Source organism: Xiphophorus maculatus, chromosome 4 (genome assembly GCF_002775205.1).
Source record: "Xiphophorus maculatus strain JP 163 A chromosome 4, X_maculatus-5.0-male, whole genome shotgun sequence".
Lineage (NCBI taxonomy): Eukaryota > Metazoa > Chordata > Actinopteri > Cyprinodontiformes > Poeciliidae > Xiphophorus > Xiphophorus maculatus.
The window spans coordinates 19575101-19589876 of NC_036446.1; the positions used below are offsets into that span (position 1 = coordinate 19575101).

At 44.7% G+C, this 14776-nt stretch overlaps 1 protein-coding gene across 10 annotated transcripts in view; it reads left to right on the plus strand.

Moving 5' to 3' along the window:
- The window catches only part of LOC102216933 (tight junction protein ZO-1-like), a 161248-nt gene that overhangs the window by 88985 nt on the left and 57487 nt on the right, over positions 1-14776 (plus strand). For 9 of the 10 annotated variants that reach the window (XM_014471224.2, XM_023332837.1, XM_023332832.1 and 6 more), the window contains 7 exons: positions 38-859; positions 973-1055; positions 1804-1980; positions 2414-2520; positions 2633-2877; positions 3186-3340; positions 3426-3646. In XM_014471224.2, coding sequence (XP_014326710.1) covers positions 38-859; positions 973-1055; positions 1804-1980; positions 2414-2520; positions 2633-2877; positions 3186-3340; positions 3426-3646 — 1810 coding nt within the window. The remainder of the gene's footprint in view (positions 1-37; positions 860-972; positions 1056-1803; positions 1981-2413; positions 2521-2632; positions 2878-3185; positions 3341-3425; positions 3647-14776) is intronic. The other variant, XM_023332836.1, reaches the window with a different exon arrangement.

A 14776-nucleotide genomic window follows, 5' to 3' on the forward strand; every position in this document is an offset into this window, starting at 1 on the left:
GGTTCTCAAACGTTTTCTTTTTGTATCTGTTTGGTAGATGTTTCAGAAGGATCCTTACGGCATGGAAAACACAGGGAGAATCACTAACAGCATGAAGGCTGTCAATTACAACCCTCCGCAGCCGTACCACCCCGACCAGCAGTCGTACCGGGATTACGACCACCCGCCGAATCGCTATGACGTCAGCAGCGGGGCCGGGTCTTACCCGGAGTCGCAGTACAGAAGCAACGACCACATCCCGCTCTATGAGAACAGCGTGCCTCAGTACGACCAGCAGCAGTGGAATCCCTACGGCCAGCCGCCCTCTGCTTCCAACTCCCAGGGTTACGATCTCCGGCTGCGTTACAGTGATGGCTCCGATGCGCAGTACACCCCACCTCTACGCTACGACGAACCCCCACCACAGCAGGGATTCGATGTGCGACCTCGCTACGGCAAACCTACAGGTCCGGGCCCGGTTCATTACGACGACCTCCCGCCGCCTCCTCAAGGATCTGACCTCGGCTACAACCAGGATTCCCACCTGGGGTATCCCTCAGCCAGCCGATCCCCAGAACTAGCCCCTCAACGACCCGCCTATAACCAAGGACCCAGCTTGCAGCCGAAAGGCTACAAACCTCAGCACTACGACCCGACTCCAGCAAACTCTGTAGCCAGCCTTACTCCTCCTCCTAAAGCCGAGACAGACTCGCCTTCCCCTGTGGAAGTTGCTCAACTCGCACCTTCCAGAGACGAGCCGCAGGAGGAAGACCCTGCCATGCGACCCCAGTCGGTCCTCACCAGGGTCAAGATGTTTGAGAACAAACGGTCTGTGTCTGTGGACCGCGCCAGAGATGCAGGGGAATCCACTGGAAACAGGGTAAGGAGTTTCTTTGAAGTGTCTGAACTTGTTCAATGACTTTTAACTTATGATTCTGAGAAAACATCTGGACTTGTTGTCCAACTGAGACGATGTTTATTTTAATTCTTTAGGCAGCTGATTTACCCCTGAAAGCAGGTGGTGTGATCCCTAAAGCAAATTCTCTGAGCAACCTGGATCAAGAGAAGAACTTTAGGTAAGTCTGTAGATAATTTAACATGCATAGAATTAAAAATCTCTAATATTGCAGCTTTCATGTTCCCTTTAACATATCCCCTACTCCTGGAGTGTTTAACCTTGTGCCTTACATTAAACTTCTTCATGGTGGAACAATGGATGGGCATTTATTGTATTGTTTTAAGATCATTGTAAAAATTATTTTATCATAAGAATTTGGACTTATCGTCACAATGATAATTTGATTCAGTTTATTTATATAATGCCACTTCAAAATTGGAAAAATAAATCAATTCAATCATACATACATTCTAATTGATTATCTCAAACAGTATGGAAAGCTCATTAATAATTTAAAATAGTTTAAAATATTTCTGAGGAAACCCAGCAGATTGCATTGAGCCATTAATGGAAAACCCAAAAACCTGTCTAATTGTTGTTTTTGATGTCATCTCCACTGTTTTATGGGAGCATCAATAAATTTGAAAATATGATTAAATATAGTTGCTATATACAGCTTAGTAATAAAAATCACTCTGCTTTATGTATCCGGTGTCCCAAAGCAGCCCATTTAAAAGTTTGAATATATTTTAAGAGCCGTATTTGTGGAGCTGTAATTGCTGTGACATGCTTACCAAAGGACTGCAAAAAAATTTTATATATATTTTTTTTATCGCCACTGTTATCGTTATAACTGCAAATATCATGAGATGCGGGGATAAAATTATAAGTCCATCTCGCCCAACCCTATGTTGAACCAACTCCAGAGCTCCAGAGCCCCAGAGACTGCAGTCCAAGGCAGTCGATGACATTGTCCGCTCTAACCATTACGATCCTGATGAGGACGAGGATTACTACAGGAAGCAGCTGTCCTACTTTGACAGACTTCAGACCGGCCCTAACAAATCCCAGCCACAAGCACAAACAACTCACAGCTTCCCCAGGTGATCCTCAGTCCCGCTGATGTTTCTGTGCGCTTTGGACATGGTGTTTGTGGAGTGGCTTTATGTTTAGTACAAAAGATAACACCAGATTTAACCCGCACGCATTAACGCTGCCTTACTGATCAACATCCTTTACAACAGATTAGAAATTAGTTTTTTCTTACTCTGTTGTCTCTATATTCAGCTTTGTTTTCTAACCTGACTGGCTTAGATCAGTTAGATGTAAAAAAAGATGAAACACTTAATTCCCCACACATAGAATATAAATAAATGAGAAGTGTCTCAAAACACACACTGTGCATGCCAACTAAACCTTGTTCCAAAGTTCATTTTCCCATTGCATGACGTAGTGGTGAGGCCCCTGCTTCTTCCTCATTCACTGACACGGTATTTCTCCTTTCAAGCTAAACTTTTCTACTTTGCCATATTACAGGACTGAGTCCGTAGACAAACCGAGTCCACTGGAGAAAAAGTATGAACCGGTTCCTCAGGTTACCCCCTCTCTGCCACCAGCCACACTGCCTAAACCGTCAGCTGAAGGTTAATGCATCTCTAACTTTCTCACAAAAGGCAGAAACTTGCATACATACATAGATCTCGAAGCCTGGATCTTTTTTTCTTTCTTTACTGACTTTGCACGGCTCTCCCACAGTCAAGCCTCCAGCCCGAGAAAACACTGTCCAGAGCAACTTCCTGCCTCAGAAGAGTTTCCCCGAAAAGTCTCCAGTTAACGGCACAAGCGAGCAGCCTCCAAAGACGACGGGGGCGCCGTCTAGCTTTAACCGCTTCGTTCCCAAGCCCTTCACCACCTCAGCCAAACCTTTCGCGCGGATGTTCGACAGTCCGAAATTCAACCACAATCTTCTGTCCAACGATAAACCTGAGATTGCACCAAAGGTAAATCTGTTTTAGGAAATAAATCTGATATAAATTGGTTCACTTCTAAATTTAGAGCTTAGAAGAATATATTAAGTTAATTGTTCTGCTGCTTAAGATGCTATTTTTCTTTATTACCAAAATTTTTTGTGTTGAGTTGATTTGGGGTCTGTTATACTGACATATTAACTCATTAGAGTGGAGGAAATTGCACTTGTTTGTTCATACTAGTGCAAATTTTCTTGTTTCATCTAGACTATAACTCATTAGTAAATGAAAATAAAGTTTCAATATTAGTGTTTCTGACTTAAATGACTTATGTGGCTCAGGGTCCAACCTCCACTGCAGTAAAGCCTCAGATCCCCCCGCAGCCTCAGAACGCGGACCACGACAGCGGCGTGGACACCTTCACACGCACTGTGGATAACCGCCCCAAACACCAGCAGAATAACGTCAACGCCGTTCCCAAGGCCATCCCTGTGAGGTAACAGAACCACTCTGAGTCCAAATGAAACCAAAGCCATTTTCTAGAGAGAGAGTGAGTCACGGTAAATGTGTCTGTCTCCCAGCCCGAGCGCCCTCGAAGACGACGAGGATGAAGACGAGGGTCACACTGTGGTCGCCACCGCTCGCGGCATCTTCAACAGTAACGGCGGCGTCCTGAGCTCCATCGAAACAGGTGTCAGCATAATTATCCCGCAGGGTGCCATCCCCGACGGAGTGGAGCAGGAGATCTACTTCAAGGTCTGCCGAGACAACAGCATCCTGCCGCCGCTCGACAAGGAGAAAGGTAACTCATTGAGGAGGAGGAGGACGTTGAGACACTTCTCCTTGTTGTCTTAAGTGTTGTGTTTCACTTCGCCATTGTGACAAGATGTGCACAGATGTTTGTCTCATCCGTCGGTGATTATATTGTTGCATCTAATTTTATTTGTTTAGAAATTGCTAGAAAAATATTTGTTAAAAACAGACTGCATGTTTTTTTTTTCCCCATTGTTCTGTATTTAGATCTAGAAAATGATAGGAAGGACAGCCATGTTCTGGTATTTTCTCTTTTTGCATGCATTTCCTACATGTAAACAAACATGCAGTGATGGCATAGTTACTTTGAAAAAGTAACTTTAATTGGATTACTGATTACTCCTTTAAAAAGTAACTTAGATTACTGATTACTTCATTGGAAAAGTAACTACGTTACATTAAAAGTCATTTTTTTAGTTACTTTCAGCACCTGATAACAACAACGCTCTGCCACATATCGAGCGATCAGAAACGGCAGAGAACAGATTTGAAGTGAGGCAGGCAGTTCTCTTGCCATGTGGCAGGGGGCGCTCATGATCCCAGACATTGTGACTCCATAACTGCAGAGTAAGAGACAGTAACAGCGAGCTAGCCATACAGTAAAATCAAGTGAAGCAATACATTTATAGTTTTCTCCTCTTACCACAGCAATCACTTATTAATAATCGCAAAATAAACATTAAGCCTAAAACTATACTACTGCAACAGACTGAATGTTCTGCTCTTTGTGTGGAAAATATTTCAATGTTTTTGTGTGGTGGTGTCAGTTGCTATGACAATGAGTCTGCGTGTAGCTGCGCTGATACAGAGAGCAAGAAAGAAGTGGTTTTGAGTTGAACTTTAACGGTTTTTCCCTTTGCTGTAGAGCACAGCACGAAATTAACAATATCTACATCTCAGAAGTTTGATTGCGTTAACGGAATTATTCTCGGCGGCAGCGCGGCTATGGATGAAATGTTAAAGAATTGTCTTTTTGCCCTCCAGCGTTGCCCGCATGCTTGAAATTTCCTTATGTAAACAATAACCTGCAGGGGGTCTATATTTGTATATCTGATTATGATTAAGCCAGTGCCTCACCAGCTATGAGCCTCACCGCACGTCACTGGTCAGAACATAATGGCAATTTTAATACATTTTTAAAAAACATTGTTGTTTATTAAACTTCCATACTGCAGCTTTAAAAATCCTAATATCTGATTTGTACATCTATTTATTGGTATATTATTCTCCTAACATCTTTTATTACAACATATTTGTATTATTTATGGTTTGATCCCCGTCTGGCTCTCTGATAGGTTATAATATTTAACTACAGTAGTATGACTACAGTATGACCGGATCATAGAAAGTTATTTTACATTGTTTGGTCTGGAGTTACACTTTAGGGACTGAGCTTTTGCCTACTCCACAGTGCTTGTTGTTTCTTGATAGTATGTATTGCATTACCTCGGGATCATATTTCCTGGAACAGATGGAGAAAGTTTGAGATATCAAATGCATGAATCTAGAGTGCAGTCAGAAGCCGGTTGTGACTCCAGTGGGAATCATCAGTTGTTTCTTCTCATCACTATATCTGCTGAGACAAACTGTAATCGTGACTGCAGATCTGGGATGGTGTTCCTGTCACTTCAATTTAATTAGGCCCGAGCAGCAAAGCGCTGCGAAGGCCTATTGTATCTGTACTGTTTATTAGGCCCGAGCAGCAAAGCGCTGCGAAGGCCTATTGTTTCTGTACTGTTTCTTATTATTAGGCCCGAGCAGCAAAGCGCTGCGAAGGCCTATTGTATCTGTACTGTTTCTTATTATTAGGCCCGAGCAGCAAAGCGCTGCGAAGGCCTATTGTATCTGTACTGTTTATTATTATTTTTCTTCCCTACAAATGAATCGCCCTTTTGGGGGCTTTATCATATTCAAAAACTCACCAAACTTGGCGGACGCATACAGCGACGCTCAAATTTACGTATTTTAAGGTCGTCGCAAAAATTGCAAAAAAAATTGCTCAACGGCGGCAACTAGCAATTTTCAACAGACCCATTGCTATTCACTTACTTCATCGTAGAGACTTGAAATTCGGTACAGTTGTAGAGCGCACTAAGACGCTCAGAATTTACAAGTAATGTCATAGTGCAACTATCACAGGAAGTCGGCCATTTTGTATTGAAGGTCCATTTTTTACCTCGAGTTTGACGTTTACAGCCTTCGTATTTGATCGAACTCCTCCTAGGGATTTCGATTGATCGGCTTCAAACTCGGTCAGTCTGATCATAAGGCATGTCTGATTTAAAGTTATCAAATTGGTGAGTTTTGGAGCATGTTGAAGGGGGGTTAGCAGGGGTCAAAGTTCACCTACACGCCATGAAACAGAAAACTCTTATATTTCCTATACAAAAACACATAGAGGGACCAAACTTTCAGTGATTGGTCGTCATCGGGTGTCCTAAGATACCCTGTGGTGAAATTTTTTTTTTACGTAGGCCACGCCCCCTGAGAGCAGGAAGTGTAATGTTTTACTGTGAACGGTCGCTATCTTAGCCCTTTGACCTAATCAACATGAAACTGTGTCCAGAGACAGAAGACACGTTGGTGTGTTGTGGATTCCAACCCCGACCGGCTGCGATGAAGCAGGTGGGCGTGGCGGCGTTGCGAACGCCATCGAATTTCGTTTGGCTCTAAATTCCACAGTTTCGGGGTGAGCTGCTCCAAACTCACTAGGATGGATCCTTATCCATCCCCGAACAGGAATCCATAGCGATATTTGGTGGGCGTGGCCTAATTTTTCTATAGCGACCCCTAGAGTATTTTAAATGAACAGCCCCAAGCCATGCTTAAACCTAGAATTACGAAACTTGGTACACATGTGTATCTTGTCAGGACGTACAAAAAAGTCTCTTAGAGCCATGCTCTAAACCCAACAGGAAGTCGGCCATTTTGTATTGAAGGTCCATTTTGGACCTCGAGTTTGACGTTTACAGCCTTTGCATTTGATCGAACTCCTCCTAGGGATTTCGATTGATCGACTTCAAACTCGGTCAGTCTGATCATAAGGCATGTCTGATTTAAAGTTATCAAATTGGTGACTGTATGAGCTTGCTGAAGGGGGGTTACCAGGGGTCAAAGTTCACCTACTCGCCATGAAACACGAAACTCTTATATTTCCTATACAAAAACACATAGAGGGACCAAACTTTCTGGGATTGATCGTTATCGGGTTACCTAAAATACCCTGTGGTGAAATTATTTTTTTACGTAGGCCACGCCCCCTGAGAACAGGAAGTGTCATGTTTTACTGTGAACGGTCGTTATCTTAGCCCTTTGACCTAATCAACATGAAACTGTGTCCAGAGACAGAAGACATGTTGGTGTGTTGAGGATTCCAACCCCGGCCGGCTTTGACATAGCAGGTGGGCGTGGCGGCGTGGCGAAGTGACCTGTAACGCCGTTGCCATACGTTTGGCTCTGAATTCCACAATTTCGGGCCCAGCTGCTCCAAACTCAGTAGGATGGATCCTTATGCACCCACCGACAGGAATTCATAACAAAATTTGGTGGGCGTGGCCTAATTTCTCTATAGCGACCCCTAGAGTATTTTAAATGAACAGCCCCAAGCCATGCTTTATCCTAGAATTACGAAACTTGGTACATATGTGTATCTTGTCGGGACGTACAAAAAAGTCTCTTAGAGCCATGCTCTAAACCCAACAGGAAGTCGGCCATTTTAGATTGAAGTTCATTTGACCTCGATTTTGACATTTAGAGCCTTCGTATTTGATCGAATTCCTGCTAGGGATTTCGATTGATCGGCTTCAAACTCGGTCAGTCTGATCATAAGGCATGTCTGATTTAAAGTTATCAATATGGTGAGTTTTGGAGCATGTTGAAGCGGGGTTAGCAGGGCTCAAAGTTCCCCTGTGATCGACTGTGTAATATGTAATTACAAAGGGGATCCTTTATCATTCCGTAGTGCAATGCTGCCCTCTGGTGTCGAATTACTGAAATTACTGAAATAGTTTCATTATTTCAGTAATTCGACACCAGAGGGCAGCATTGCCCTACGGAAAGACAGAGTTCAATTTTGTAATGTAGGAAAAAATTAAAAATTTGTAATTCTACTGTGAACGGTCGATAGCTTCTGCACCAAACTTTGCACGAGTGACCCTGGCGGGACCCTGACGACCCTATGTCATCATATTATGACGTCATCTAAGCCCCGCCCCCTCAGAACCGGAAGTGCCGTTTTTTTCCTTGGAAAGCTCTGTTTATGGCTCTCTTGACCTAATCAAGGTGATTCGGATGATAAACTCTGTCAATGCTCGCTGCTGGCTGAACCGTGTGGGCGTGGCCAAATGGCGAATATCAGTCCCTCGCCATATGCATACGTTTGGCTCTAATTCACGCATGGATCATCCGATTGGCACCAAACTGGATATGTATGATCTTTGTTCACCTCTAAAGAGCCCGACGGGTTTGAGATGTAATTTGACTCCACTGCGCCCCCTAAGGTAATACATCGGCCGTATCTCCTCGACGCATGGACCGATCTGCACCAGATTTTTTGACAGTCGTCGGGGAGCGCCGCCGAACGCATTCACGCGTGTCGCCCGGTGGACGGGCGGAGAAAATGCGCGACAGCTACTGCGGCGGCTAGCGGGCGGCGGTGCTAGAAACTGCGGCGGAGCTTCCGCGGTGGGGAGCGGGCTGCGGCTCTGGAAAACGCGCGAGAGCTTCTGCGGTGGCCGGAACCCCCGCGGTGGCCAATAGGCCGGAGCGGCGCTTGCTGCGAGGGCCGCCCGAGGCTGCTTGCAGCTTTAATTCTTCTTACGATTCTGCCCCCCTCTTCGTGCGCCTTTTTGGGGGCTTTATCATATTCAAAAACTCACCAAACTTGGCGGAAGCGACTAGGCGGTTTAAAAATTTTGAATTTTAAGGTCGCCGCAAAAATCGCAAAAAAAATTGCTCAACGGCGGCAACTAGCAATTTTCAACAGACCCATTGCTATTCATTTACTTCATCGTAGAGACTTGAAATTCGGTACAGTTGTAGAGCTCACTAAGACGCTCAGAATTTACAAGTAATGTCATAGTGCAAGTATCACAGGAAGTCGGCCATTTTGTATTGAAGGTCCATTTTTTACCTCGAGTTTGACGTTTACAGCCTTCGTATTTGATCGAACTCCTCCTAGGGATTTCGATTGATCGGCTTCAAACTCGGTCAGTCTGATCATAAGGCATGTCTGATTTAAAGTTATCAAATTGGTGAGTTTTGGAGCATGTTGAAGGGGGGTTAGCAGGGGTCAAAGTTCACCTACACGCCATGAAACAAAAACCTCTTATATTTCCTATACAAAAACACATAGAGGGACCAAACTTTCAGTGATTGATCGTCATCGGGTGTCCTAAAATACCCTACAGTGAAATTTTTTTTTTATGTAGGCCACGCCCCCTGAGAGCAGGAAGTGTAATGTTTTACTGTGAACGGTCGCTATCTTAGCCCTTTGACCTAATCAACATGAAACTGTGTCCAGAGACAGAAGACATGTTGGTGTGTTCTGGATTCCAACCCCGACCGGCTGCGATGAAGCAGGTGGGCGTGGCGGCGTTGCGAACGCCATCGAATTTCGTTTGGCTCTGAATTCCACAGTTTCGGGGTGAGCTGCTCCAAACTCACTAGGATGGATCCTTATCCATCCCCGAACAGGAATCCATAGCGATATTTGGTGGGCGTGGCCTAATTTTTCTATAGCGACCCCTAGAGTATTTTAAATGAACAGCCCCAAGCCATGCTTAAACCTAGAATTACGAAACTTGGTACACATGTGTATCTTGTCGGGACGTACAAAAAAGTCTCTTAGAGCCATGCTCTAAACCCAACAGGAAGTCGGCCATTTTAGATTGAAGTTCATTTGACCTCGATTTTGACGTTTACAGCCTTTGCATTTGATCGAACTCCTCCTAGGGATTTCGATTGATCGGCTTCAAACTCGGTCAGTCTGATCATAAGGCATGTCTGATTTAAAGTTATCAAATTGGTGACTGTATGAGCTTGCTGAAGGGGGTTACCAGGGGTCAAAGTTCACCTACTCGCCATGAAACACGAAACTCTTATATATCCTGCACAGAAACTCACAGAGATGCCAAACTTTAAATTATTGATCATCATTAGGTGTCCAAAAATACCCTGTGGTCAAATGATGACATCACTTAGGCCACGCCCCCTGAGAACAGGAAGTGTCATGTTTTACTGTGAACGGTCGCTATCTTAGCCCTTTGACATAATCAATATTAAACTGTGTCCAGAGACAGAAGACATGTTGGTGTGTTGAGGATTCCAGCCCTGACTGGCTGCGATGAAGCAGCTGGCTGTGGCGGCGTGGCGAAGTGACCTGTAAGGCCGATGCCATACGTTTGCTTCTAGATTCCACATATTTCGACCGAGCTGCACCAAACTTGGCCTGACTCATCCTGGTGTGATGCCTGACAATGCTATGTCATCATATTATGACGTCATCTAAGCCCCGCCCCCTCAGAATGAATTAGAGAGATCTTCTGTGTAATTACATAATAAACAGTCCATGTTCGTTGTTTGTAGGGCAATGCTGCCCTCTGCTGCCCACTGAAATAGTTTCATTATTTCAGTAATTCGACACCAGAGGGCAGCATTGCCCTACGGAATGACAGTTCAATGTTGTAATGGAGGAAAAAATTAAATAATTAGTAATTCTAACACAAAAACTCACAGAGACACCAAACGTTCAGTGATTGATCATAATCGAGTGTCCAATAATATCCAATGGTCAAATGATGACATCACTTAGGCCCCGCCCCCTCGGAACAGGAAGTGCTATTTTTTTACTTGGAAAGCTCTGTTTATGGCTCTCTTGACCTAATCAAGATGATTCGGATGATAAACTCTGTCAATGCTCGCTGCTGGCTGAACCGTGTGGGCGTGGCCAAATGGCGAATATCAGTACCTCGCCATATACATACGTTTGGCTCTTATTCAGGCATAGATCATCCGATTGGCGCCAAACTGGATAGGTATGACCTTTGTTCACCTCTAAAGAGCCCGACGGGTTTGAAATGTAATTTGGCTCCACTGCGCCGCCTAAGTTAATACATGGGCTGTATCTCCTCGACGCATCGACCGATCTGCACCAGATTTTTCGACAGTCGTCGGGGAGCGCTGCCAAACGCATTCACGCGTGTCGCCCGGTGGACGGGCAGGGTAAATGCGCGACGGCTCCTGCGGCGGCTAGCGGGCGGCGGTGCTGGAAACTGCGGCTGAGCTTCCGCGGTGGGGAGCGGGCTGCGGCTCTGGAAAACGCGCGAGAGCTTCTGCGGTGGCCGGAACCCCCGCGGTGGCCAATAGGCCGGAGCGGCGCTTGCTGCGAGGGCCGCCCGAGGCTGCTTGCAGCTTTAATTAGGCCCGAGCAGCAAAGCGCTGCGAAGGCCTATTGTTTCTGTACTGTTTCTTATTAGGCCCGAGCAGCAAAGCGCTGCGAAGGCCTATTGTATCTGTACTGTTTATTATTAGGCCCGAGCAGCAAAGCGCTGCGAAGGCCTATTGTTTTCATACTGTTTATTATTCTTATTATTCTTCCACCCAAATGAATTGCCTTTTTGGGGGCTTTATCATATTCAAAAACTCACCAAACTTGGCGGTCGCATAAAACGAGTTTTAAATTTAAGTACTGTAAGGTCGTCGCAAAAATCGCAAAAAAAATTGCTCAACGGCAGCAACTAGCAATTTTCAAAAGACCCATTGCTATTCACTTACTTCATCGTAGAGACTTGAAATTCGGTACAGTTGTAGGGCTCACTAAGACGCTCAGAATTTACAAGTAATGTCATAGTGCAACTATCACAGAAAGTCGGCCATGTTGGATTGAAGGTCCATTTCGGACCCTATTTTGGCCGTTTACAGCCTTCGTATTTGATCGAACTCCTCCTAGGGATTTCGATTGATCGGCTTCAAACTCGGTCAGTCTGATCATAAGGCATGTCTGATTTAAAGTTATCAAATTGGTGAGTTTTGGAGCATGTTGAAGGGGGGTTAGCAGGGGTCAAAGTTCACCTACACGCCAGGAAAGAAAAACCTCTTATATTTCCTATACAAAAACACATAGAGGGACCAAACTTTCAGTGATTGATCGTCATCGGGTGTCCTATAATACCCTGCAGTGAAATTTTTTTTTTACGTAGGCCACGCCCCCTGAGAGCAGGAAGTGTAATGTTTTACTGTGAACGGTCGCTATCTTAGCCCTTTGACCTAATCAACATGAAACTGTGTCCAGAGACAGAAGACATGTTGGTGTGTTGTGGATTCCAACCCCGACCGGCTGCGATGAAGCAGGTGGGCGTGGCGGCGTTGCGAACGCCATCGAATTTCGTTTGGCTCTGAATTCCACAGTTTCGGGGTGAGCTGCTCCAAACTCACTAGGATGGATCCTTATCCACCCGCCAACAGGAATCCATAGCGAAATTTGGTGGGCGTGGCCTAATTTTTCTATAGCGACCCCTAGAGTATTTTAAATGAACAGCCCCAAGCCATGCTTAAACCTAGAATTACGAAACTTGGTACACATGTGTATCTTGTCGGGACGTACAAAAAAGTCTCTTAGAGCCATGCTCTAAACCCAACAGGAAGTCGGCCATTTTAGATTGAAGTTCATTTGACCTCGATTTTGACGTTTACAGCCTTTGCATTTGATCGAACTCCTCCTAGGGTTTTCGATTGATCGGCTTCAAACTCGGTCAGTCTGATCATAAGGCATGTTTGATTTAAAGTTATCAAATTGGTGACTGTATGAGCTTGCTGAAGGGGGGTTAGCAGGGCTCAAAGTTCCCCTGTGATCGACTGTGTAATATGTAATTACAAAGGGGATCCTTCATCATTCCGTAGGGCAATGCTGCCCTCTGGTGTCGAATTACTGAAATTACTGAAATAGTTTCATTATTTCAGTAATTCGACACCAGAGGGCAGCATTGCCCTACGGAAAGACAGAGTTCAATTTTGTAATGTAGGAAAAAATTAAAAATGTGTAATTCTACTGTGAACGGTCGATAGCTTCTGCACCAAACTTTGCACGAGTGACCCTGGCGGGACCCTGACGACCCTATGTCATCATATTATGACGTCATCTAAGCCCCGCCCCCTCAGAACCGGAAGTGCCGTTTTTTTCCTTGGAAAGCTCTGTTTATGGCTCTCTTGACCTAATCAAGGTGATTCTGTGTTGGATGACAGATAGGAAGTTGGTCTCGCGTGCTTTAAAGTGCCAAGAGTTTTCAATGGCGGCAACGCCGTTCGTATACGTTTGCCTCTGGATTCCACATTTTTTGACTGAGCTGCACCAAAATTTGCCTGAGTGTTCCTGGTGGGATGCCGGACGATCCTACGTCATCATATTATGACGTCATCTAAGCCCCGCCCCCTCGGAACAGGAAGTGCCGTTTTTTTCCTTGGAAAGCTCCGTTTATGGCTCTCTTGACCTAATCAAGATGATTCGGATGATAAACTCTGTCAATGCTCGCTGCTGGCTGAACCGTGTGGGCGTGGCCAAATGGCGAATATCAGTCCCTCGCCATATGCATACGTTTGGCTCTAATTCACGCATGGATCATCCGATTGGCACCAAACTGGATATGTATGATCTTTGTTCACCTCTAAAGAGCCCGACGGGTTTGAGATGTAATTTGACTCCACTGCGCCCCCTAAGGTAATACATCGGCCGTATCTCCTCGACGCATCGACCGATCTGCACCAGATTTTTTGACAGTCGTCGGGGAGCGTCGCCGAACGCATTCACGCGTGTCGCCCGGTGGATAGGCAGGGAAAATGCGCGACAGCTACTGCGGCGGCTAGCGGGCGGCGGTGCTGAAAACTGCGGCGGAGCTTCTGCGGTCGGGAGTTGGCTGCGGCTCTGGAAATCGTGCGAGACCTTCTGCGGTGGCCGGAACCCCCGCGGTGGCCAATAGGCCGGAGCGGCGCTTGCTGCGAGGGCCGCCCGAGGCTGCTTGCAGCTTTAATTTATGATTGAAACAGTCAAACTTGATTAATTTACAGAAGAGGTTTGTTTGTAGATGATTATTGAAATATATTTGGTCTGATTCAAACTAGCTACAAGAAAATAACAAAAATGATCATTGTAAATCAACATTATTTCATTTTGGAAATCTGAATTTGGATTCATGCTCTCTATGAAAGTTTAAAACAACATGACAGATTGATTCAGTCAATATTCCTCAGTCTAAATGAGGCTCAGTAGTTGTGTGGCCTCCATGTGTGTGTGACCTCCAGACAACATCTGGCCATGTTCCTGATGAGACGCCTGATGTTCTCCTGATGGATCTTTACCTGGACCTGGATTAGAGCATCAGTTAGTTCCTGATCAGTCTGTGGTGCGACTTGGTGTTGGAGGATTGACCAGCAGCTGGTTTTACTTTTGAGCCAGTATGAACACTGGATTCACAAACAGTAGGCTGAACTTTACTTTGGATCCAATATTATTATTGGAGATGCAGTTTTTACTCAGCCATCAAGATCAAAATGTTCTTGTGTTTCCTCCTCATTTCTTACTTCACTGCATAAGAGGAAACATTCTGATCTACAGTGAGTTTATCTATGATATCAGTTTGACGCCCAGTTTTGTTGAATTTCCTCCTTCCTAGATTCTCATCATACCACTGAGGTAAAGCTGTGCATTCAGAGTTATTTACCAGTTCCTTGTTCTGTTTGCAGTTCAGTCCTTTTCCTCCAGGGGTCTGGGGTAAATCCCCAACACAATCAATGTGTTGATCTTCCTTCTTATCAGATGTCTTGACTTCAGAATGAAACCTTGATAATTTACTTCCTCATTGAGATTATTCTACTAATCTGTGACTCTGCTTTCAAGTACTTCACAGATCGGTTTCTACTCTTCAGGAAACCTGCATCAGTTCACTAACATCAACTTTAGCTTTTGGTTTCTGTTTGTGGTTACCTCTCTTCCTTATCACTTTATCATCAAAGTAATTTATAACTGAATCAATCAAACTTGATTAATTCACAGAAGAACTTTGTTTGTACATGATTATTAAAATATATTTGGACTGATTTTAACCAACTAGATTAAAACTATTATGTT